Source organism: Miniopterus natalensis, chromosome 4 (assembly GCF_054644295.1).
Source record: "Miniopterus natalensis isolate mMinNat1 chromosome 4, mMinNat1.hap1, whole genome shotgun sequence".
NCBI lineage: Eukaryota > Metazoa > Chordata > Mammalia > Chiroptera > Miniopteridae > Miniopterus > Miniopterus natalensis.
In genome coordinates, this window is record NC_142084.1 from 10,879,099 (window position 1) to 10,904,630 (window position 25,532).

The 25,532-nt window shown below is 47.6% G+C and overlaps 1 protein-coding gene across 2 annotated transcripts in view; it reads left to right on the top strand.

Moving 5' to 3' along the window:
- Positions 1–25,532, top strand: part of DPYSL3 (dihydropyrimidinase like 3) — a 104,247-nt gene that overhangs the window by 32,312 nt on the left and 46,403 nt on the right. The window contains exon 1 of one of the 2 annotated variants that reach the window (XM_087816283.1): positions 12,733–12,784. The exons of the other annotated variant lie outside the window; for it this stretch is intronic. Coding sequence (XP_087672409.1) covers positions 12,746–12,784 — 39 coding nt within the window. The 5' untranslated portion in view covers positions 12,733–12,745. Of the gene's footprint in view, positions 1–12,732; positions 12,785–25,532 lie in introns of those variants that run through there. 2 annotated transcript variants of the gene reach the window in all.

Consider the following 25,532-nt stretch of genomic DNA (forward strand, 5'->3'; position numbering starts at 1 on the left):
TCCGAGCCTCCATCCAACAGTGAGTCTCACATCTCTCATGTGGGAGTGAGCTGTTGTGCTGGACAAGGAGCGGTCTGAGTCCAATCACGCGTGTTTCCAGCCAGCCCAACGGTGAAACTGCCTGCACTGAACCTTAGATCCAGCAGCTCCAGAGCATGTTCTCAAGCAGGCTTTTAACAGGCAGCCTGGCGGCTCCGGGACTCAATCCTGTGATTTAGGCCCATTGAGGGTGGAGTGGGGGTGGGCTGGGGAGGCGGTAGTTCCTTGGAGAAAACTCACGGCTCTTTCAATCCCGAACAAACACTAGACTGCTTTGGAAAAGAACAATCCTCACCTTTGAGACACAGAGTCCCCCCCTTTTTTTTTTAAATGATTGATTTTAGAGATAGATAGGAAGGGGGGAGAGAGAGATAGAGAGAGAAACATCGATTTGTTGTTCCACTTATTGATGCTTTCGTTGGTTGATTCTTGTATATGCCCTGACGGGATCGAACCCACAACCTTGGCATAGCAGGATGACTCTAATCAACTGAGCCACCCAGCCAGGGCCAGAGTCCCTATTCTGTAAGGCCTGTGTAACTCAAGAGTCTCCAAGTGGTGTGATGTCAGAAATCAAATGACGATAGCCAGGCAGGTGGCGTAAATACACGGAAGCACGTATGCACACAGGGTTCCTCGGGAAGGAACAGAAAGCAGCAGGCATTATGACTAAGGGGAGGGGACCTGTTCTGTCCAAAAGGCAGCCAGTATTCTACTCCAGCTCATGGGCACCACTGTGCCTATGAGCCCAGAATCGCCAGGTTTCTAATTTTTAAAGAAATCCAAATTTGAGTGCAAAAATTTATGCATTTTTAAATATTGGCTAAATAAAAATGTCACACTATGTAGATGTTCATTTAGTAGCAGCCTCACTGTTACAGGTTGGGTGTCCTGGAAAGCAGCTTCTGAGCAGGAGAATACAATGCAGGAAGTTTATTAGGGAGCGGCACTGGAAGCAACAGCTGGGGGGGGGGCGCGGAAGTGGGGAGGGGGGAGGGAGGTTTGGACCCAGGGAGATGTCTATCTGCCATGTGGTCTTTAACAAAGGCATAAGCTGACCTACAGCCCTGAGATCGGGATAACCCGTATAGTTGTTGCTCTTTTGTGGCTAGGAGGCCAGACCTTGATATGCTCATGTTAACCAGTGACTGGATCAGGCTGCCCTTGCAGCGGTGGGTACCTTAGACAAGGGCGGCTTCCAGAAAGGGCTGACCGCTGCGGGTTGAGAGCAGCTGGGGGGATGAGCGCTTCAGTCCTGAACCGGGAGCTGGGCAGAGCTTCACCCTGTCTCCTGCTGACCCCTCCTTGTGCGGCTCAGATTCACTCCTTTGCAACAACTCTAGGACCTGGGAACACCTCTTCTCTTGAGGGTCTGGGGGCCTCTATTTCCATAGCTGGTCTTAGGGCCACAGTACTACTCATTATTGCCCTTTACTAACTGTTCTAGATTCTCCTCCTAACTTGGCTAACTCCTTCATTGGGTGAAGCGGTTTCCTTGGTGTTGGGACATGGACCCTCATCTCTGAGGTGTCGGAGCTCCTGGTCCCCATGTCCTTCTCAGGGTACAGCTGATGTTCTTGTCCATTTACCAGCAAGACTGGGCAAGGTAGTACCTAAAAGAACCCATGTGGATCTCAAGGGGCCCTACATACTTCTCTCTGCCCCCATGTGTACCAGCAGCCCTGTCTCCTCATGACCAGGGTCCTACAAGGATGCTGACTCACTGAGTCTGTTGAGTCCCTGGGCACAAAGAGCCCAAAGTGCCCCTTAGCAGCTGTAACTTAGAGTTCAGTTGGACTCTTGCTGTGCCCCCCGGTGGAAGCACTTCCTTTTGGGGGAAAAGACTAAACAGCCCAGAGTTGCAGACTTGTGAAGCACAAATTTCCCAGTTGTGTCCCTGGGAGTGAAGACAAAAGGGGTCACTCCTGCTTCTTTGTCCCCTGGGTTCTTGGATCCATGTTTTCTTCCTTTCTGGACACAGCACCATGTAGAGGGCATAGATTTACAATGTCCAGTGCAACCTGGAGGATGGTGCTTTATCCTTGCAAAGAATCTGTCTTTGAATTGGTGCTTCAGTTGTGCCCTCAGGAGGCCATTCTTTCACACCCAGGGTGGCAGCTTCAGGGTGATGTGGTATTTGATATAATTAGTGGATCTCACAGTCACGTGGCCATTCTTGCATCTCAGGCCTCTCGATCTGATGTGATGTTATGTGGGATCCCGTTCCAGTGCATCAAACGCTTCTTAAACCCTCAGATAGTAGTGTTGAGCCAGGCCCTAGCAGCAGAACTGGCAAATACATACCTAGCATGTGTTCGTTTCTGTAAACATGAATCACTGTGCCTCCTGGTGTGAAAAAGATCCAGTGTAGTCAACTTGGCACCAAGTGGCTGTGTGTATCCTTGAGGGATAGTGCCATATTGGGGAAGTGGTATTGCTCTCTGTTGCTGGCAGGATGGATGATTGACAGCACCAGTAGCCGGATCACCATTGGTGAGTGGGTGTTGGTCCCCTGCATAGCCTCTACCCCCATCACTGTGTCTACTCCATTCATGTGCCCATTGTGCCAACATTGGGGTGGTTAATGATGGAGCCTGGCTGATGCCAGCTGACAGAGTCATTTTATCTTCCTCGATGTTCAGTGTCTCCTCTGTGATGGATGATCCCTGTGGAGGGCATGAATACGTAATTCATATATGTTCGCTCTTCCTGCCCACTTCCATGGGTCCACCATATGCTTCTACCCACAGCCCCGTTTTCTGCCTAGGAACATTTCAACACATAATCTTGGACCACTTTTCTTTCTACAGTGGATGAGTGACCAAGTGCTTTGTCTGAAGCTATGACTATTGGGAAGAGATGACCTCACTCTTGTCTTTCAAAACCACCCCTGATTAGGACTGTCACATGGTCATCGTCTATTTTCAGTTTGCTCCATGTACCAAGTCAACCCATTTGTACACCAGGCGTAGCTAATCACAAGGGCCATAGATGTTTGCAACATAAAGCTGCTGGAGCAACGTGGGCGATTGGACCACCCGCACAGGTAGTTCAGTGGTGACCTTCAGCTCTTTTCATGGTCAATCTTGGATGTATCACTTTCACTTTAGAATGAATTGCTGCTAGGCCAACTTGATCTTATGACTTGTTGGGTGTGATAGAACCCAGGTCATGATGGGTATTTCTGGCTGCATCGCCACTCTGTGACTCTGGTTCTGCCTTCCATCTCTACTGGGTTTCAGTAGCATTCAAAAACCTATTTTTTAAAATAGTACATAATTCCCTTGTTCCAGAACCCTAGGAGTGTGAATTGTGATACTCCTATTGGGACTTGCATAACCTCCTTGTGGTGACTTTTCCCACCATAGGTACCTCCAGTGCTATAAAATTTATTGGGTCATATGGCTAAAGCGGCAGGGCTGTTTGCACTGCACTGTGGATCTGCTGCCGAGGTCTTTCTTTTTCTAGGAGCCATTCAAAACTGACAGCCTTTCATGTGTATGAGCTGTAAAGGTATTTCCAGGTATGGAATGAGATGTCTATAAAACCTGAAGAGGCCTACCAGGCTTCTGCTTCCTTCTTTGCAAGGGATTTGCTGATGCACTATTTTGTCCTTTGATCTGGAGGAAGTTCTGGGGTGTGCCCTAGTCCACTGGACTCCTAACAGTTTACCAAGGTGCCAGGCCCCTGAATCTTTGTAGACTTCATCTCCCACTCTTTAGAGTTCATGTGTCCTTCATAAATGCTGTAGAGCTCATGTGCCTTACCAAAGCCTCCAACGTACCTGTCACTTCTTGCTCATCTGGAAGGATTTTCATGATATCATCAATAGATGTAGCAGTGGGATGTTCTTCAAGATATCTGCACTGTCACCCGGCCAGTGTGGCTCAGCAGTGGAGCATCGACCTATGATCTAGGGATCGAGGTTCGATTCTGGGTCAGGGCACATGCCCGGGTTGCAGGCTTGGTCCCCGGCAGGGGGCGTGCAGGAGGCAGCCGATCAATGACTCTCTCATCATTGATGTTTCTCTCTCCCTCTCCCTCTCCCTTCCTCTCTCTCAAATCAATGAAGATATATTAAAAAGAAAAAAAAAAAGAAAAAAGATGTCCACACTGTCTGGATCTTTAGAGACCTTATTGTGGTGGAAGGAAGGATAATTAACATAGCTTGGAGTCAAGATTATTCATCTGTACTATTGCCTGTTCCAAGGATGTGCATACTATTTTCAATCCCCTTTTCTGATCGGGATGAAAAAAACTCATTTGCTAGATCAATGGCAATGATATAGTCTGTTCTAAAAAAATATATTACAGTAGCTTCAATTTGGGCTATTGATTGAGTTACACTTCGGGATTTATTTGTCTGACTTTTGCAGTATCCAGACTAGTGAATTAAGTGGCAATATGAAGGGGACTACCCTTAGGTAGTCTGCTATTCCCTTAGGAGGCAATTGTTTTTAAAATTACTATCTCTCTTTAATGTCTTTGGGTAGGAGTAGGGGTCACTTTTAGGGCCTTCTACCTAATCTTTCCTACTTGATAACTCTTACCCCATAGGCTAAGAAACCAATGTGGAAGTTGTACTAATTGCCATATTTCTCTATTCCAATAATCAATGAAAGTCTGTGAAAATGACCACTAGGTGGATCTGTGAACCCAAAGGGGGAAATATAAGCCAGGTCTAGACCGGGGGTCCATTTATTACCTGACCTCAACATGCCTCCTCTCTGACAGAGGAGCTGTGCTGATGCTTTAAGTCTCTCGGTATCAGTGTCAACCGGGAAATTTATCCATTGGTCCTCAAAATGTTTCGTTAGTTCCCTTTCCCAGTTGATAGTGACATTAGTTTATGGCCCTAGGACCACTTGAGGAAGCAGTACAAGAATCGTTATCATATACACTAGGATGGTGTTGCAGGCTCCTTCCTCCCGATGACCCCGCTGCTCCTTCAGTTACCATTTTGCAAGCTGGGAAACTAGGTCACATCCAGAAATTGGGCAAGGGAGAAGCCTCCTGATCATCAATCCTTGGCTTACTGTGATTTCTGCCTATTTTAGCTTCTTATTGCTGCTGTAATGAATTACCATATACCTAGGGGCTTAAAACGATACAGAGTACTCTCTTCCAGTTTGGAAGTCAGAAGTCTAAACTGGGCCTCACTGGGCTAAGATCAAGGGCCAGCAGGGCTGCGATCCTGGAAGCTCAATCCGTTCCTTGCCTTTTTCAGCTTCTAGAGGCGGACCATTTTCCTTGGCTCTTTGCCACATCATTCTAACCTTTGCTTCCATCATCACATCTCCCTTTCTCTGACCCTTTGTCTCCCTCTTATAAGGACCTTTGTGATTACGCTGGGCCCACCTGGATAATCCTGCCTGTGGCTTTGAAATGAGTTGCCATTAAAGCTAATGGAGAAAGTCAGGGGCCCTCAGAACAATTCTCTACTAAAGAAGTGAATGAGCCCTACCCAGTTTCACTCAGCGGTTAGACTGTCTGCCCTTGGACTGAAGGGTCCTGGGTTCGATTTCAGCCAGGGGCGCGTGCCTTGGTTGCTGGCCCAGCTGGGATGTGTGCAGGAGGGAACCAATTGATGTGTCTCTCTCATGTCAATGTTTCTCTCTCTCCTACTCTCTCTGAAAAGCAATGAAAAAAAAAAAAGTATATATATACATATATCCTCTAGTAAGGATAAAAAAAAAAGAAGTGAATGAGAAGCTCCATCGGGGAGGAAGAAGTTTGCACACCTTGCTCTTGCTGGTGTAAGTTTGATTTTGGGATAAGCCCTTGGGAATACTACTCTGTGGCTATCATCTTTTTCCCCCTCTTTTGGCTTATGCACATCCAGGGTAGGGTTGATTGTCAGGCTATTTCTGTGTATTTATATGTAAACATCTAATAATAGCACGTGAATCACCACTTGGATTTTCATCCTGCGACCCTGGAATTACACAGCTAAGGTTTCCTTTGTTTGAATTGTAGGTAAAATTAATAGACCCACGTGACTTAACGGGCAGTCCTGAGATTAACTGTTTACTCATTCCCCCTCCTCCCCCGGAGAATCACCTGTGTATTTCCAAAGGCCTGGTGTGTGGTTTTTTTCTCTTCCAAACTCTTCTATATGTTTTGGGACTATTGTTTCTCCCCCTTTCAAATCAGGATGAGGGGGAATTGTTTCCCCATGTTAATACGGCAAAATATAAATTTGTTTTTAAAAAGTAGAAAATATTTTCAATAGCAAAAACAATGTACATGGCTAAGCACTCCTTTTAGATATGTTGGCAGTTAAAAGGAAGACAGAATATTCTTGACTTTCCCCTCTATTCAATTAAAACCTCCCCATTGATTCTACTCTATTCCAAGCGTTATAAAAGAGCTGGGGTCTACGAAGATAAATAAGATGTAGTCCCCGACGTAAACGACTTAAGCAAATAATAATCAGAACATTAAAAATAATGGTAGGTCCTGAAGCTAATATAAAATAATATTGAATGTCAAAATAAATAAATGTGAAATTTAAAAAAGATACAATTGCAACTGTTTTATTAATCTTTTCAAATTACCGTAGATCCTCTCTACTGCCTATTTGTTTTTCTTTCCTTTGATCTTATTCCATTAACAATAATAAATAGCATTAGTTTTTATTGAAAAAAAATAATGGTGGGAATAACTGGCCTGTAATTAACTTACTTTGTAAGAGCTTTGCATGAATAATGGTATTTAATCTTCAACATGTTCTCTGTCCTTTCCTCACCCGCACACTTGTGCCCTCCCTTCTCTCCTAACCAGCTGAGACCCCCTGCCTCATCCTCAGTTCCCCTGAGTTTCTCTCTCCCTTCTCAGCACTCATCTAGCAAAGCCCTTGCTAAGTTGCACGCCCTCCCTACCCCGGGCCTGCATGTATACAGCTGTACGTGGCTGGAGGAATATCCACAGGCATGCTTATGAGTCTGTCTTGAAGTTCATGGCCACCAACTGAAGGAAATCTGTAGTGCTGCCAGGTAATCACACCACATTTCCCTAGTCCCTTCACTCTCCTGGAAAAGTTTTCCTACCAACTCCTCTCCCCTCTAACTTCTAACACCTTCCCTCCCAGACTGTTCTAGCTGATGACAGAGAAAATAAATACAACCACAGAACTTTCATAAACTCCCTCCGTGACATTTCCCTAGCCACCTGTCTCTGTGCCTACGTGCTCTTCCCTTCAGTTATTATGAAGAAGCCATCCTTGCTCCTCACTGAGGGGCCAGCCCTCCTTTTGAACACTGGATGCCACCTGTGGTGCCCATTCAAGAATGATAGAGCATTTGTCCCATTTCTTTCCTGCATCTTGCAGCTTCCTTTCCTCACTGAATTAGCGCCATTGGCATACAACCATGATATTATTTCTCTTGTGTGAGATTCCACGTTCTCTGCTAGTTACTGCCGTTTCCCTGTCCCCATTTGCAACGCAGTCCCTTAAAAGAGTGCCCTATCTCAGATGTCCCCAGTTACCACTTTGCTTTTCACCCCCACAGATTCATTAAGACTGCTCTGGCACACATGCGCACACACATAGTAGGCATTCAGTCGATACCGCTTGAATATTTTCATACACGCTCCCCAACAAACACTGTGATGTGGGTATTAAGATACTCATTTTATAGATGCTCTGGTTAAGGTGCTTGGTGAGCTCAACAGTGTTTTCATGCGCTGATGAATTCTCAGTTCCCATCCTCCTAAACCTTTCAGCAGCAATGAAAGAAGTAAACACATTCTCTTTGAAATAGCTTTCAGAACACAGCGCTTGCATGGAGCCCCCTCTACCTCGTCGACTGCTCTCTCTGCTTTTTTTCCTGGCTGCTCATGTCCACTCGGGACGCCACTTACCTCAGATTTCTCCTCTGTCTGCACTCACCTCCTTGGGCATCTCATCCGACATTGTGACTTCCAGTCATTCCTAGTGGCTGCCACCCCCCAAGCTTGTCCTTCTCTCCTAACTCTTCCCTTAGGTTTCTCATCTCAGACATCCACCCGCCTGCTCAACATTTCACTCGGATGTTTAATACGAATGTCCACAAGCATCTTCCCGACCTTTCTCCTTTGTCCCATTCCTCCCGCAGTTTTCCGTAGCTACCTTCATCTTTTTGTGTTGCTCAGACCAACAAATTTAGCGTCGCCCTTGGCTCTTCTTTCTCTCATATCCCAGTTAAATCCCCAGCCAATACTGTTGGCTGCGCCTTGAAATAGACCCAATATCTAACCATTTCTCACTGCTTCCACTGTTACCATTTGGTCTGAGCTACCATCATCTGGCCTTGCCTTCTGTGACCCCTGTATGTAAAATTCCAGCCCATCCTCAAGACCCTGGAATGACCTTCACCTTGCCATCTCTGCTTTCTTTATCCCCAGTGCACTTTCCATCATTTTAAAGATTGTGTATTTTAATTTTTCACTCTTCATTTGTCCCTTCCCTAGAATGGAAGCTTCAAGAGGGCAGGGATTTTGTCTGTTGCATTCAAATATTTGTATCCCTAATACCTAGGTACCCATAGTAGGTACTCAATGAATATTAGTTGAATGAATTAATAAATCATCACAAAAACTGCAAAGGTAGGTAATGAGATGCTCATTTTAGAGATGATGAAACCAAGGCTCAGAAAGTTGAGGAAATCTGCTGAAGGTCATAGAAATAGGAAATGTACGAATTGCCATATGGACCAAGGTCCCTCTACTCCTCAGTCCAGATCCTTAAACAGTATACTATTCTGGGTTCAAGTCCATAGTTTTTCCTCTGAACTCATCAATTTTTTTTTTTTAGAAGTTCTTTAAATTACCACAAGGCTTTCGATTTTCCCATACTCTTCGATTGCAGTTCCTTTCAAAGCTGTAGCTTTATAGTCAGGGCTCAAGTACCAAATGTATCCTACTGAGCCATTCTTTGGCCCATGCGTTGCCTTGGAATTTGGTGACTGTATCAGCAAAGTAATTCCTCACCATCTGGAATTTACCTGCACTGAAATCTAGAATCAGGAGACCCTACGAAGTCTGAGAGACGCATAAGTGTTCTTAAATCTACATTCTAACCACATGCCCTTTAATTACAGGAAAGTTCTTACTCCATCGAGCTACTCTTCTTTCTTCAGACAGAATTTAAACCATTCTTGCATTCACTCACCTAATTATTGAGAGATTTCTAAGGGCAAAGCCCTATTTCATACACTCAGGACACAGCAGTGGATAAAATAGACACATTCCCTGCCCTCAAGGAGCTTACACTCTAGTGATGGGAAAGAGGATCGTACTCAATAATAAATATGCCATGTGGGGAAAGGTGCCACAAACATAAATAAAACACGGAAGCGGGCTAACAAGGGGCCCTCTGTTGATAAGGGTATGAAGTCAACTCCACGAGATCTGGGGCACTATTGTTATTACTCACCTCTGGAACACTAGTACTTAAAAAATAATAGCATATGGTAAGCACAAGGCAAATATTGTGTGAAAGTGTGAGAATGAACGAATGAATGAGAAGGTGAAGAAGAGAGCCCAGCTAGGAGGTTACTGCAGGAGTCCCTAGACACACACAGCAGCGTTGTAGATGCAGAGAAGAGGTTATATTCTGGATGCATTCGGAAGACAGAACCAACAGCATTTCTTGACAGATGGGAGAGGCCATGCACTTTGGATTGGGTTGGATTGGCCTGAGCAACTAGAATAATTTAGCCTTGATTGAAGTGTGGAAGTCTATGGGTGTGATGGGTATGGTGGCCAAAATTAAGTTTCTTTGGGACCATAAATTAAGTCTCTCTGTGTCTCCCTCCATCTCTCATAGTTTCCTGAGATACCTAAAGCCAAGTACTGCTGTGTATCCAAGGAAAACCATTCAGAGTCATTCTACTGTGCAAAACATCCATGCTGCTCCCACTCCTCAGCCTCTTGGCCAGACACAGAGGCATCCTGTGTTGATGGCTGCCTTTCTTCTTACTTCTTGAATAAGAAAGGCAGAACCGAGGGAGGCTTTTTCCTGCAAACTCATCTCAGGCACTTGATTTTGCTTTTAAAAAAGAGAGAGATGATTGAAGGGGATGAAAGAGGGGGGGAAATGGTGTTCGTTTTACATTTCTGATGATGGCAACAGCTTGAATCGATTAGCCGGTTATTACGCATTCCTGTGCATGGCTTCTCACAGCAGTCGGATCCGGGGAAACACATCACAGGTCCTATTGTGCCTGGCCTCTTGCGGGCAAACCTGACCTCGAAGAGTTTAACCAAGTTTTGTAATTTGAAACAACACACAGACGCACACAAAATCAAGTGACCAAAAATATGGTATCAATCTCTTTAGTAGAGAGTGTTCTGGATCATAATGACCATGACAGAGGACATAATTAGGATGCAAGACAGGCAAAGAAACCCAGGAAATTAAAAGTGGGAAAAAAAAAGGTTGTAGTATTTCTTTAGGATTGTGAATGCCCCTCCCGTATATTTTTTGTTTTTTAAAAGAAGAACTTGCAAGATCCCTTCAAACAAGTTGGGGGCAGTAAAGTCTGTGGGAAAGATTCAGAGAGACCCCTGCAGGGTTTCATAGTATGTAGTTGAATTCTCTTTTGCTCTCTTCTAAATATAATCCTGCTTATTTGCATGCCAGTCCCCAGAATGCTTTGTAATTTCACAACTCTTGGCTAGTGGTCTCAGCACTTAAGCTTTAAGAACAAAGCAAAATGTTCAGGGCGTGCCTTTGGCTTCAGTCTCCTCCTGCCTCCTCCGTACTTTGCAAAAGAGTTCAGGGAGGTGACCTTTGCCTGGCATTCACCGTCCCTGCCAGAGTATCACAGAAATGGAGTGGAGAGTGCTGTGGACTTTGCCTGTGAAGACTGCATTCAGTCCAGTTACACATGAATAGACCGGAAACTTGGATTAACTGGAGAAGAGAGCGTTTCAGGGGGCCCTTAGTCTCCCCCTTGATTATGTGACCAGGCTGGTTCATTTCAGGTCTCTGGAAAGCCCCAGCTGAAATACTCTGTACTCCCTTTCTGTGCATGCTTTGCATAGCGTCTGCATTGCAAAGGAAGCTTTCAACTTAATGAAAAGATGTGGTGAATTCAAGATCCCTCACGCAGACCCAGTCATGCTTAGCAAGATCCAAAGGCTTTGTTTAGTAGGGCATTAGGGTCCACAGTGGAGGAGTGGGGACGGTAGGAGACTTGTCTTGAGAGGGGTTTCTAATTTTTGCATAGCAAGCCCTAGTTGTTATTTAAATGATATGATTGAGCCCAGAGGGTGTGGCTCAGTGCTTGAGCTTCGACCTATTGACCCTGAGGTCAGTTTCCATTCCTCCTCAGGGCACATGCCTGGGGTGCTGGCTGGATCTCCAGTGGGGGGCGTGCAGGAGGCAGCCAACTGATGATTCTTTCTCTTGACTGATGTTCCTATCTCTCCGTCTCCCTTCCTCTCTCTGAAATTAATAAAAAAAAATTACAAAAAATAAATGATAGGATTGATACTATTTCCCAGGAGAGCTGGAAGCTCCCTAGCGAAGCACCACAGTCGCCCCTCCAAATTTGCCTCCCTTGGTTTGATCTGAGCAGGTGGCTAAAGAACAATCTATCCCAGCCCTGAAGGGGCACGTTTTTGCTTCTAATAAGGCAGGGACTCTTGTCTATCAGCCCTGAAACTAGAGATGCTGAGCTGCGCCCACGGCTGACCGGAATCCCTGGAGAGGCCCTGGAAAGGCCCCCTGCCGGGGAGGGCTGTAGCGCGCCACCCCCTCCAGGTGGGGTGCGCCTTTTGCGCACGGAGCAGCGTCGGTGCTCTCGGACTCCGAGAACCTGGCAGTGAACTTCCTAAAACGTATTATTTTCGTTGTTGTTTTTTTTTAAACCCTCCCAACAACTGATGTTAGCGGACACGGTGCCCCTCGGGGTAGCTCTCAGGATCACAGCGGGCGGGACAGGCTGCCCCGAGGGGGACCAGCTCCCGGCTTTTTAGGGGGCTGCGCGGGCTGTGGACACACCCGGCGCCGGGCAGAGGAGGCGCCCAGCTCCGGGCTGGAACAAAGGCAGCGGCCGCGCCATCCAGCCCTCCAGAGGGATGGCGGAGGGGGGCGGGTTCCGCGAGGGCCGTCCCCTTTCTGAAATGCGGGTGGTGACCGGGAGGGCTCGGAACAGGGGCTGGGGGGGGCGTGGGCGCTTTGGGGAGCTCGGCCCCCGAGGTCCGGAGGGCGACCGCGGCGCTGCCCTTCCCGCACCCGGACCGCAGCGTCCCCCCGCCCGGAAAAGTCCCTCGCGCCTCCTGGTGGCCGTGGAGAGGACTTGGCTCCGCCGCACTCGCAAGTCACCAAAAAAAAAAAAAAGAAGGAAAAGAAGTGGGTGAGGCGGCTGCACCGAGGAGAATCAATAGGGATACGAGGAGAGGGAGGAGTCGCGGATCCGCCAGCCACTCTCGTCTTACGGGGTCCCAGCTGGCACCGCAAAAGAAAAAAAAACACAACGCCCGGGCGTGAACGCGAGTGGAGGAGGGTGTGTGTGGCGGGGGGTTGGGGTGAAAGGGGACCAGGGAGATTTACTTTTGTCTCTGGCAGCCGCGCGGGAGCCCGGGAGGGGGGCGGAGGCGAGGGGAGGCGGCGGCCGCGGCCAGCGCTCCATTCGCTCCACCTGATCGCGGGCGCCGCGCGCGGAGGACGGCGCGGGCGCGCGGAGCCGAGGGCGCAGGGAGGGACGCCGCCGCCACCATGTCCTACCAGGGCAAGAAGAACATCCCGCGGATCACGGTGAGTCCGGCCGCCGCCTCCCCGCGCTCCCCGCGCTCCCCCTCCCTCCCTCGCGGGTCCCGCTGCGCCGCGGGCGGGGCGGCTCGGGTCCCCGGTCGGGTCCCCCGGGAGGGACGGGGACCCGGGGCTGGGGGGTGGAGAGCGGCGGTCAGTCCAGCCGGCGCGGAGGGCGCCACCCAGACGGAGCGACCCTGGGGTTTGGGGAAAACAAAACAAAGAGGAAACCCAAACACTGGCGCGGAGAAATGAGGATCTGGTAGCCTCCTTTCCCACCCGCCCGGTGGTGCCGAAGGACGCTCCTCCTGGGGTGTCGGTGCGTGCCGCCCCAGGCCGGGGGAGCTTTTTTTTTTTTTTTTTGTCTAAGGTTGCTTTTGGCGGGGCGGGCTGTGCAGAGATGACACCTTCCCCGGGGGTCCCGGGTGGGAGCCCGGCCGCGCCCCTCTCCCAGCCCCAGCCCCAGCCCCAGCCCCGTGGCCGTGCGCGCCGCGCGGGCTCCTGGACCTGGGTCCCCTCCCTGTCCCCTCCTCGCCCGCGTTCGCCCGATTCCTATTCCAGTGCGTCACACTCGGGACTGGGCAGCTAGCGTGGCTGCAGCGGGGGATGACAACTGTTGTGTGTGTTTTTTTGCCCTCGATGCAGTTTGCGTTCGGCAATGCCATTTCTCCTCCTCGTTCCAGGAAAGGGCTGAGTGTTCCGAGCAGACCCTAGTTTGCGGTCGCCGGCGCCCGCCGTGCGCGCCGCGTCCAGCTGCCATTGTGTGCGAGCCGAGCCACCCGGGCCCGCGGCGTCGGGGGCGCGGGGCGAGCGCCCGGGCGGGGTGGAGGGGCCGCGCCGGGGGCGGGGACCGGGGCCGCCCTTGCACAGCGTGGGGCGGGATGCTCTCGCGCTCTGGGCTGGGGTTCCTGGGGATATCCTGCAACGACACCCCCAAATAGAAGGGACATTCTACAGGCTGGGATGAGCATTTTTTTTAAAAAAGGGTAACAACAACAAAAAAACCCACACCACGGACATTGGGTAGTTTCCCACGAAGCAGTGCAGCTGGGCTTTGTCTGTGGTGAACGAGGTGTGCGGGGTGTAGTAAGGGAATGGGTGGCTACTCCATCTTTGCAGGCGAACAAAGGAAGTGATCAGCTGGCCCCTGGGGAGGCTCTGCAGCTGCCCCAGGGCAGAGCCGTACCTGCCGCTGGAGTTCATTCGCCCCAATTCATTAGGTTTTGCTGTGGGCATGAGCCTGTTTGCACGCCTTGGGTTGTGCTTGGAACACCCTGTGCGTTGACGATGGCCAGGCAGGACCTTCCCCTCTGTAGGCAGCAGGCAGCTGGTTTTGCCACTCGTGCACTTTAAGTGTTCCATTGCTTTTGCAGCATCCTATCTTTTTCGTGCACCTGAGCTTCATACCACACAAGTGTGCCCCACCCCTGCCTGCTGTTTACCTGGCCCCCCCGGAAAGAAACACTCCCCTGGGGAGAGCGTTGGGATGGGTAGGGATCCTTTTGCCTGGTAGAGGGGATGGGTTTAAGCAGAACCTCTTCTACCATTCATTAGCTTCACATTATTGAAGAAATATTGTGGGTCTTTGACAATGTGCAGCATTTTCTCACTGATATGACTGGCTTCACATTATTGAAGAAATATTGTGGGTCTTTTACAATGCACGGAATTTTCTCAGTGCCATTTGTTTTTGCAAAGAGTTGTGGAAGGTATCGCAAGAAAAAACGGCTGATTGGGACAAAAGCTCACTTTTTGTACTTAATTTCCCTAACTCAGGAGAGATGAAGCCTGGCTCTGGTGCTGTTACGTGCGGGGTCCGCTGCCCACATGCCACTTGCTTTGCATCCAGTATGCATTTGCCATTCTCCTGTCTGGGATAAACAGAGAACAGATTATTTTTTTCCTAGTCTGAAGAATGCAATGGTTCTTGTGAATTTAGCCTGTGGTATGGCACTGAGGGCCACGCCCATTCTTCCAGGCATCACTTAAAGCCACCTTTAAGGAAAGAGACAGAAATTTAGCCCTGATAACTCACTTGCCTTAGAAGCCACCGCGTGTGTGGCTGTGTCCTAGTCCCAGGGCCAGGTTTGCAAGGGGTTCCCTTTGTTCCTGTTTGGATGCTCTTCCCCGGGGTGCATCCTTCATTTTCAGCGTGGCTCCCATCGTTTCTCTCTGCGCGCGGGGCGTGGTGCTGCAGAGCAGCCTCTGCTCGAAGCTGGAGCTGTGTCTCCAGAGCTGTGACAGGAATGCACAGTGGTGGTGAATTTCTTCAGCCCAGGCTGCCTGATAATTCATTGTTGAAAGGGGCAGGGGGAGGGGTAGGAGAGGGGTAGGGCAGGGCAGGATGCTGCTGATCTTTGGGAACAAGAAATCTGTAGATTTTTTTTTATGCCTCGTGTTTGTATTTCTGTGAACAAGGATTCAATTTCATAATAAAATACTTTTGTACTTTTGCATGTCCAGAGATGATCATGGTTATCTGTGTACCACAAGGGTTGAGATATTTATCTCCATAGATAACAAAATATGGACACAGATATAGATGTACAGAAAATATGATTAAAGATTTAAATATAACATATATCCCCTACTATCAATTCTAGTACATTTTTAATGGTAAGATCGTAGAATTGGAATTAAGTTTATTATCCTCTCCGTAGTCCTTCTTGCAAAGGCTGCCCCACCCAGTAGCTAAAATGTCACTTTAATCTGAGGATGGATGGGGGCAGTCTTTCTTGGCCCTGCACCTTTTATCTTCGCAGGCACCACCCTCTGCACAATTTGGGGGGCCCCAGTAAGGCTTTGTTGGTTTGTTGCCTTTCCTTCCTCCTATTTGTGTTGCCCTCCTGAGATTCAGCCTTCCCCGTACCCTGCGCTTGTTGATTTCCTGGGGGGGGGTGGGGGTTTCTCTGTGGCTGGTAGAACTGGCTGGGGCTTTCCCTGTGAGTACCTCAAGCCTAGATGCCACTGTGCCACCTAAGTCATCTTACGTGCATGACCTGAACAGTCACCTCAACAGTATTCCTTGCTTCTAGAGGTCAGAGACTGGCATTTTGGAGCAGGGACCTCTATCTCCACTCACTGGCACAGTGCCTAATACTTGGACACCTAATGATGATCTGGTAAGCCAATAAATGGATTAGAAAGTGTCCCTAATGAGAATAGCTCACACCCATTGAGTGTTTATTACATGCTTTCTCTCATTTCACCCTTGAATCAATACTGAGAGGTACTGTAGTTGCCCCGATTTTATAGATTAAAAAAAAAAAAGCCTGAAAATCAAATGCATTTGGCCCAGGTCAGAGCTGCAATGTTAGAGGCAGGATGCAAACCTAACACTTGGCTGAAATCAAAGTACATGTCCCTGCTTCTGCCATCACTGTCGCTTGGGGTTGGTGGGGCAGATGGTTTACTACAGTTTCTACTCCTGGTAGGACCTGTGAAGCACATTTTCCTGCCATTGTCAACCGGTTCTGTAGCATGGCCCCTCTTACTTTTTATGTTAAATAAATATAAATGCCAATTTTAGGGATGGTGGCTACTATCACAACGCCACAGGTGGAAAGTTTGGCTAATTACAGTCATTGTCCTCTGATATAAGCTACAACTTGAAGCTGACCACAGGAATGGGCAGGGAGCTGATGCTTAGCTTCCAGTGCTTTATATATCTGAACAGAGTCTCTGCAAAAACCCACTTCACAGTTAAGGAAATTGAAACATGGACAGATAGGCGGAGTCAGTTATCCAGCGTAACACAGAGAATTGGGGGCAAAGCTGGAAATGAAATCCAGGTCTCGTCTGACTTCACAGCCTCAGCCACCCTGGCACAGCCACCGCCTCCCAGAGGCACGTGCCTCGGAGGTTTTGAAAGGTGTGGACAAAGGGCTGAATTCCCTCTAGGAGGCCAAGCGTAGAGAACTGGCCTTTTGCAAATACTAATTGGATTTCTGTAAATGCTACCTGGCAGATACTGCATTTCCTCTGCCTTGGAGGTTGGGTGATCCGTGTGTGACGTTTGGGAATTGCCTGAAGACACCCTCAGTCCGGAACAGGACCTGGAGGGTTCCGTCTAGGGCACCCAGTCAGAGCACTGGGTGGGACTGGGAGTGTTGTGGGAATTTTTTTTTGGAGGGGAAGTGAACGGGGCTTAGGAACTTGGGGAACGCCCAGATCTCTGCAACAGTGGAGCAGGGGGAAGTGCAGTCCCATCCCTGGATGTGAGCCTTCCTCTAGCTCCCACTTTGGATTGGGAGCAGATATAAGGAGATGCAGGGCGAGAGTTTGGGAGACACATGGAAGAGAAGTCACCCGAAGCCAGCTTTATCCATGGAAGGCATCTTGGAAGCTCAATTCCAGCGTAAAAGACAGAGGAAATAGGAATGGAAAGCATCTTAGGTCTGATCATGGAAACCTCAGGCGAGGCCCTGCCTGGGGTGCTCATTTGTTACCTTATATTTTGAGCAGGTATCTGAGCAGGTATGAGGCTCAGCCGGGTAATTCCTCTTTCTCAAATAGAAGCGAAACGCCTCAGGTGAATGGAGAGCTATTAGTAGCTGATGGAGCCAGCTGGGCCCTTGGGGGCATCCTAGAGAAATAGGTTTCCTGGGGGAATTCAAGTCTCTGTGGTAGAGCTGGCAGTTTATAAATAAAACTCCGCCCTGCTTATTGCTGGGCTGTGGTGGCCGTGGCCTGTGAACCCCAGATGCAGTCAAGGGAGTAAACACGGATTTATGAAATCTCTACCACTTTGGACCATGGAAATTCATAAAAGAAGACTTGACAAAGGTCTGGAGCAGAAACAGGCTACTCAGGAAATTTTTAAAAAATACAACTTTTCAAAAACAAATAAAAATTAGCACAGTGCTATATAAAAACCGTTATTTTTTCCTGCTTTAGTTATGTTACAGTGCTCCTCAGGCTCATGCTGGTCATTTATTGGTGACAGTCTGATAGAGGCCATTAGACGGCCTCTGGACTTCAGGATAGAGACTCTCAGCCCAAATAAAGGACACTTTTCTTAGCCCAACGATATCGTTTTCAGTCCTAATCAGCCTCTAGCCTGGAGGGACACAGGTTACAAATCTCTTTTCTAGCAATTTCTTCACAAGTTCCTGTCCAGTGGCTTTTTCTCTGCCCTTTCTCCTCAGTTGGAAAAAATAAAATAAAATTGAATTTGAAAAAGAACCAGTAAATCTCTTCATATCCTAACAGGCCCCCTCTGTTCTTTATTGACATATTTCATAGAACCATTTAGGACATTTGAAAAATTACAAAATATTTACAGTTGTGGGGCTGTCTCTGGGATATAAATGCACATGTCTTTGATCAGATCAGTGCTGCTAATCATAAGGGGGCTGGAGATCTGAATATGTCATAACCTCAGGGCTCCCTGGTTACTCCCTTTACTCCCTCCTCAAGTCAATGCTCCATGCTACCTTTTCTCCCATTTTCTGTAGGCCTGCGGGAAACAGGTGAGGAAGATCCTGGACCCCCAAACAGGCTCCTCTGTTTTCAGACCCCTCTGCTGCGAAATCCCTCTCTCATCAAACTCAATATGTGTCTATTTCAGTATGTGGAAGAGACCAAAAGTAGTGTGGTGGAACAGGGTGAGCCCCTCCACTTGGCCTCTTCTTTGGCCCTAGTCTAGGGTGTAGGGAACTCAGTGGTTAGAAAGATGGCACTAAGCCTAGAAGTGATTATTAGCAGCTACTATCTCTTCATGACTTAGCACATACTGCATGGATTATCTCATTTAATTCCCAACAACTCCTGTAGCTACAATTATTAACCATTACTTGGTGGTCTGGATAGCGGCTCAGAGAGATTAAGTAACTTGACGGAATTCACACAGCTGAAAAGCAAGATCTTGGGATCGATCCCTCCAGAGTTAGTTTCACCAACAGGAGAGTAGTAACTCCATACCCACAGGTGACTATCCCCGCCTCCCATCACCTCCCGCTGACCACACCTGTTAACTCACGAATGTGGGTCAGCGTTACAGGATAGAGGAGTGGGGATGGCCTGGCCAAAGCTATCACATCGCCATTGGAGCAACAACTGAGTGCACCCCTTCTGATAGGGGTTCATGTGCTGCTCTGCCAGCTGTCTGAGTGAGCTCTGGCCTTTGCCCAGGAGCATGCGTGAGTGGAAAAAAAGAATGGAAGAGCAGATGCTGTTTTGCTGCCTTGCCTGAGTGCATATCTGGGCCCAAGGCCCCTTTTCCCTCTGTGTCCCTGTCTTCTTCCCGGACCCAGAAGGAGCCAGGCTCCGTGTTCCCATTCTGCCAGGCAGAGAGGCCCGGGACACACCCAGCACTCTAAGCCAGATGGGAAGCTCCACTCTTGAGTGGCCCAGGAACCTAACTGGGACATCTGGAAATCAAAGACACATTTCTTATGGCTTAATCTCTCTCTGTTTTTCTCCTATGGAAGCACTGGACAGTGAGATTTGAAGGATACGATGAGAATATTGTCTTTTAAGAGAGGAACTCCTCTGACTCCTGGAGCAAAGGAGCCCTCTCGTTTCAGGATGCAGGGGGAGGAAGAGAACCCTGGAAGGAGAGCGGTGCACTGTGGTTTGGGCCTGCCCTTGCCTCTCGTTTGCGTGTGACTTGGGCAAACCCTTATTATCTTTCTCAGATTCTGCATCAGTCAAATGAGGGCACTGAACTAGATGTTCCCTAAAGTCCCTGCCAGTGCAGATGACCCTGTGAGCCCTCATTGTGTCTTCGGTTTTCTCCTGAGATCATGGTCAGCCCCTCCTCACCGAGTTCCACATTCACAGAGAGGAGCTGCAAGCCCTCCCCCTGGGGGAAGGGAAAGCAGTAAGAGACTGGAGGAGAGCAACAGTTGTTGGCCTCGACTCAGCGGGACCAGCCAACATCTGTGTTGGATGTAAGGGTCTTTGGTTGCTTTTTACCCTTAAAACCCCAGCCCTTTTCTCAGACAGAGGACTTGGTTAGTAGGCTGTGTGCAGGAGAGAAATGCAATAATGATGATTGATGGGTCCCTTCCTTAGCAGAGCATTAGAATTAATTCAAATGAGTGTTATTGAAGTGATACCATGATCCATTTGCTCGCACATACAGTCTCTCTTTTAGATAACGCCACCACTGATAAGGGCACAAAGGCCACAATTGCCCCAAATCTAGATGGTCAAACAAACAAGCGAACCGACAGAAAACAACTCCCTGCCTATGTACCCTCAACTCACCAAGCTCTAGTCAGCCGCCCTTGCCAGTATTTTCAATGTGATGGATGACATCCAATAGAAATAACCCGCCCCAAAGGCCAAGCAATGCCGCAGATGCGCTATGGGGTAGGGATACTTTTTGTTTTGTTCCCACTGACTCTCCAGTATTTAGTCTTTGGCTCGCACATATCTAGCGCCCTGTAAATCTTTGTTGAGTGCATGGATGCACTTAGCACTTACTTTGCAGGAATAATTTCAAGGGAGAAGGTGGTTAGAACGTGCATGCATTTGTGCTTGTACACCATCCTCCCTTTTGCCGACAGCCTTCTAGAATATTAACTCTTAAGAGGTAAGACCCGCCTCTATGAAACTGGTGTAAGATCACTGGGCCAAGAGAAGCATGGCAGCCTTGTAGCAGAAAAAGCAGAGCTCACTGTGACCCGGGACCTGATGGGCAGATGTGCCAGGGAGGCCATCCATCACTGTGCTGCTTTCTTCTGGCCTCAGTCCATTCCTCTCTTTCTTCCAAATTCTGCACTGGGTCTCATTCTGACTGTTTTTGGGGCCTACCTGGGCACTCCTCACTTGCAAGCAGGACCATCATTTATCATTTCTCTTACAGCAAATGATTTAAAAGAATTAATAGGGACCTTTCTGTCTTCCTTCAGATGGAGAAAATTGTCACCGTGACTTTTCGAACCGGGATCTGACATAGATCTTAACTGAGGCCTCCTGCTTGTGCACAGAAAGCGCAGGTCATTAGTGATCAGCCGCAATTAGACTGGCCGGGCCGCGTGTGCGCAGCCAGCTCCGCCGTTTGGGAGAGCTCAGCCGAGGAACAGCCCGTAGTTCTTTGTTTCCCCGTTAGGGTTGGACATTTCAATGGAATGCTTGTGTGCTTGTGTGCATCCTAACGACTTTCAGTCCCTCACCCTACTGCATCTGTCAACTTTCTCTGGGCTTCGATTTGGAGCTTTTCCTGTTACTGGCTTTTATTCTAAAATCCATTCTTTGGTTTGAGGGGTGGGGACAGTGAAATACATTTTACCAAGCTCATCTCTGTTTGCAAACCGTACAGTTTATGGTCTCAACAATCAGTGTTTACCAGTAATGACTTGATCCTTTTAAGAGGAGCAGCTATAAGGGAAGGCAAAATGAAAACTTCAGGTATGTTCATGGAACCTAAAACCTTAGATCAGAAAGCATGTGAAGTACTCTATGCATTAGAATGTGTCACATATCATATAATCAGGCATAATGTCAGCACTTGACTATTTTTTGATTGAATAAATACTTATCGACCATCAAATCTGGGCCTAGCAATGCGATGCTTCTCACAGGAGCATCTAATCTAGAACATACAAGGAAATTAGTTTAATAACAACAAGAATTAACATTTACTGTATCCTGTATTAAGTGCTTTTTACCCATTATCTCATGTAGTCCTCCAGACAACTCAGTTAGGTAGATGGATTCCCAACTAAGCTTCTCATTGTATTGATGAGAAAACTTAGCGACGCCAGGAAGTTTGCCTAAGATCGCACAAGCCTGAACTGGTGGGACCAAAATTCAAGTGGACTCAGAGCCCACATTCTCAACTCCACTCTATGGTGCTACCTTCAATTCTACTTTCTCTTATCTTCTCCCCCCTCCGGGGTCATGAGATGTAGGTTCAGATTGCAGTTCACTTAAAGTCCAGGGTTCAATCCTTCTCTGTACCTACTTCCCAAGGCATAAGTCAGTAGTTCTGGTTATAGAATCACAAAGAACAGGCAGGTGGTGCCATCCTCTGCACGGGGTTGGACTCAGGAGCACTGCCTGGTTCTGGAAGCTCTCCAGCCTTCCCATTAGGAACAGCCTTGCTTCCTGGCAACTCCACCCTGTTGTACGTACCCGGTCAACTTGCCTGGGATGTGCCCACCACTCAGCACTGGAGGCTATTGTGCACTGAATCAGCAGAAATACCAACGAGGGATTCTTCTTAACATGGATTTGAATCCCACCGTCTCATCCCACACTGCACGCTGCACTGCCCAGCTTCTTGATAAATCCTAAGCAAGAGTCCACTGAGTTTTTGACCTAACGTGGCTCCGTGAAATTCAGAGTCAGAGCCTCCTTAGAGATGATTTTAATCCAGCCTTCCCTTACAGATGAGGAAACTGAGGCCCAAGTGAGGCTGAATGAATTCGGGGGTTTTCTAGTATCTGGTTTACTGTAGGGCACTGAGATTTTAAAATCAAGTAGAAAAAACTTTTTTCAATTATAAAAAAGCATGATGATTATAGAACTATATACCAAAAAACTAAATGAGGACAGTAAAAATAAGCTAACATGAAGTTAATCAGGGATAGCCATTGTAAACTTTAGGAATAGACCCATCCAGGGTTTTTTCTTACGACTATATGTGCCATTTATTAAAACAGTACTGTATATTGTTCATGTTGCTTTACGGCCTGCTTTTCATTCCACAGTATGATATGACACCCTTCCATGTTTTAAATGTCTTCCATAACATCATGTAAATACCTACATACTATCTCCATACTTGTGGGTCTGGTTAAATTAATCCCATTTTGTTTAGATTTTTTTTTTTTTTGGCGGTGGTTTCCAAGGTCTTGGTATTAACAACAAAAATGAAATGGATTCATTCTCAGATGCTGTTTTTTAGTTGAAGTTAAATTCAAAGCTACTCCAGGATGAGAGGTGGAGTCACTTGCCCCAAGTTGCTCAGTTCATGGGGATGAGACTATGGATTTGAATCCCGGTGTCTTTAATCTTAGTCTTATCCTCTCGTTATCGCTCCGGTTGCTTCAGCAGTTGTGCCATTTTCCAAGGAAACCTGTTTTCCCGCTTGAATGAGCATAGTTGTTTTCTCACCACCACCCAAGCCTGCCTCCCTGTCTTGTTGAGGCTGTTGACATTTGGAGAGGTACACAGTGTCTTAGGACCTGAGGCTGCGCAGCTGGAAAGAAAACATGCCCAGTCCCCCCCCCCCCCCCCTTAATGGCTTAACCTATAAGCTTGGGAGCTGGTTTTAATTTGACATTTTCTGTGCGTGTGTGTTTGTTTTTAAAACTTTCTCCTCCCCCTTCATTCTTTCAAGGAGACCTTTGTTTGAAATCATACACCCTTTCCCTCAAAGCCAATCTGTGCCCCAAAGCTTGATGAGATTACTCTGTTTGGGATATTGATAAATTCAGAGTGGGGTTTCTGGCTTATCCAACTAAATTGGTTTAAATTATGGCCTTAGAGCGAGAGCTTTAAACAACTGAGAAGGTTTGAAAGCAGTTGAATATAACCCTCTGCTTCTGGAGACTCCATCCTGGGCCTATTCCACAAAGAAGATATGTTTTCGTTTTGTTTTGTTTTGTTTTCTTTCAGGTACTTCATTGATTGCTCTATGTCAGGCCCTTTTTGCTCGGAGAAATTTGGGGGAAAGATTAGCTTTGCTCTGTTAAGGGCAGGAAGAAAAATAAGGAATCTGTTATTCTGAACCCTCTCATTTTAATGATTAAGAAAATATGGGCCAAAGAGAGAAAGTCATTTGCCAAAGGTCATGCAGTCAAATAGTTTTATTAAAAAACAAACCAAAAAAAAAAAACACACCAAAAAACCCCAAGGCTTAGGATTCATTTCTCTTGATCTGATTCTGTGCTTTCCTTACACTTTTTCTGAGGGTGGGGAATGTGAGGGGCTGTTGTGGGGCTGAATTTATCCCTTCAAAATTCATGTGTTGAAGTCTCAGTCCCTAGTATCTCAGAATGTGACTGTGTTTGGAGATAGCGCTTTTAAAGAGGTAGTTAAGTTAAATGAAGTCATTAGGGTGGGCCCTGATCCAATATGACTGGTGTCCTTATAAGAAGAGATTAGTCCACAGACACGCACAGAACAAGACCACGTGAAGACACAGAAAGGGGAAGAGGGCCATTGATAAGCCAAGGAGAGAGGCCTTAAAAGAAGCCAACTCTGCCCATATACACCTTGACCTTGGTCTTCTAGCCTCCAGAATTGGGAGAAAATACACTTTTGTGTTTAAGGTACCCAGCCGTTGGTACTCTGTTGTGGCAGCCCTGGCAAACTAACACAGGGGGAAGTTAAGAACAGACACTTTGAAAAACTCCAAACTTCAGCCCTGCCCGGGTGGCTCGGCTGGTTGGAGCATCACCCCCTACGCTAAAAGGGTGCAGGTTCGATTCCCAGGCAGAAGAATTAACGTTCTTCATGATAGACCCCAGGTGCCAAAGAAATCTAACCCATCAGAGGGGCATCTATTACCCGCACCGGGTCCCATTTGCTAAAGCAGGAAACCAGATCCCTGCCTCTGTAACAGGAGCAGGTATGGAAACCGTCTATGCCAGAATGTTACAGTGACATAGTTGAGAAGCATTTTAAAGAAATATGTAATTAACCAAAAAACAAAAATTCAAACTAACTTGAGTGCTGGTAAACCTAGTTGTTATGATAGGAGAAATACGAGCTGCTTTAAATATTGAATGTAGATGGCTCTCCCACAGCTGCGACCTCCCTGGTTCAAGGTGGCGTGGTCTATCACTGCTTCAGTGTATAGGTTTAAACCCACTTGGACTTCATTAGTAAGGAGACACAATTAAGTTATGAGTTCTGTGAGCTTCATTTTCAGCATATACTGGGGTTAAGTCCCGGTTAAGTCAGTCTTAGACTAGCTGTGCAACTTCGTTGCCTCTACCTTTACACTAGAATATTAATTCAACCACTTCTCACCATTTTTCATCACTGCCACCATCACCCTAGCTCAAGCCTCTGTCATCTGACTGTAAGAACCCCCCTAACTGAATCGCCCCATGAGATCCTTTAAAAATATTAATCAGGTCCGATCACACCTCTGCTAAAACAGCTTTTGCACTTGGAATGGCTCTCAAGGTTCCACGTGGCCTGGCCCTGCCTCCAGTCCATCTCTCCGACTCCAGTCCTGCCACTGCCCCGCGGTGACTTGGCACCAGCCGTCCTCCCCTCTCACTGTCCCTTGGACCTGCCATGTCCATCTCCAGCTCAGAGCTCCTGTACCGGCTGCTCCCTCTGGCTGAGGAGCACTGTTTTCTAGGAGCATTTGGTTACTCGACTCGCTTTCTCAGATCATTCAGAGCTCTGTTCAGCCGACAGCTTCTCAGACATGCCTTTGAAAACCTCCTCAGAAGCGGAGCCAGGCTCTCTTCCAAGCCTCCAGCGTCCCCTCACCCTCTTTCTGAATTTCACGTAGGACTGTTGAAATTACAGTCATTTCCTAGCTCACTTGTTGTTTGCCCTTTCAACCAGATAGCACAATGGCAGGGAATTTCTTTTGTTCACTGTTATATCCCGAGTCCTGTGAACAGGAGGCATTTCCATTTGTTAAATGAAGGAATGAATGGATAAGTAAATGAATGAATGATACTGTTCCTTTACTGTAAACTACTGTGGTTTTTTTTTGGATTAAGTGGTTTGGGGAAAACAGTGTTAAGGAAACAGTGTTATCAGAAGGCTATGAGGCTGTCTGCTCCCTGGTGAGAGGGACCTTGTCTGTGTTCTCTGCTGGACCACCAAGGCC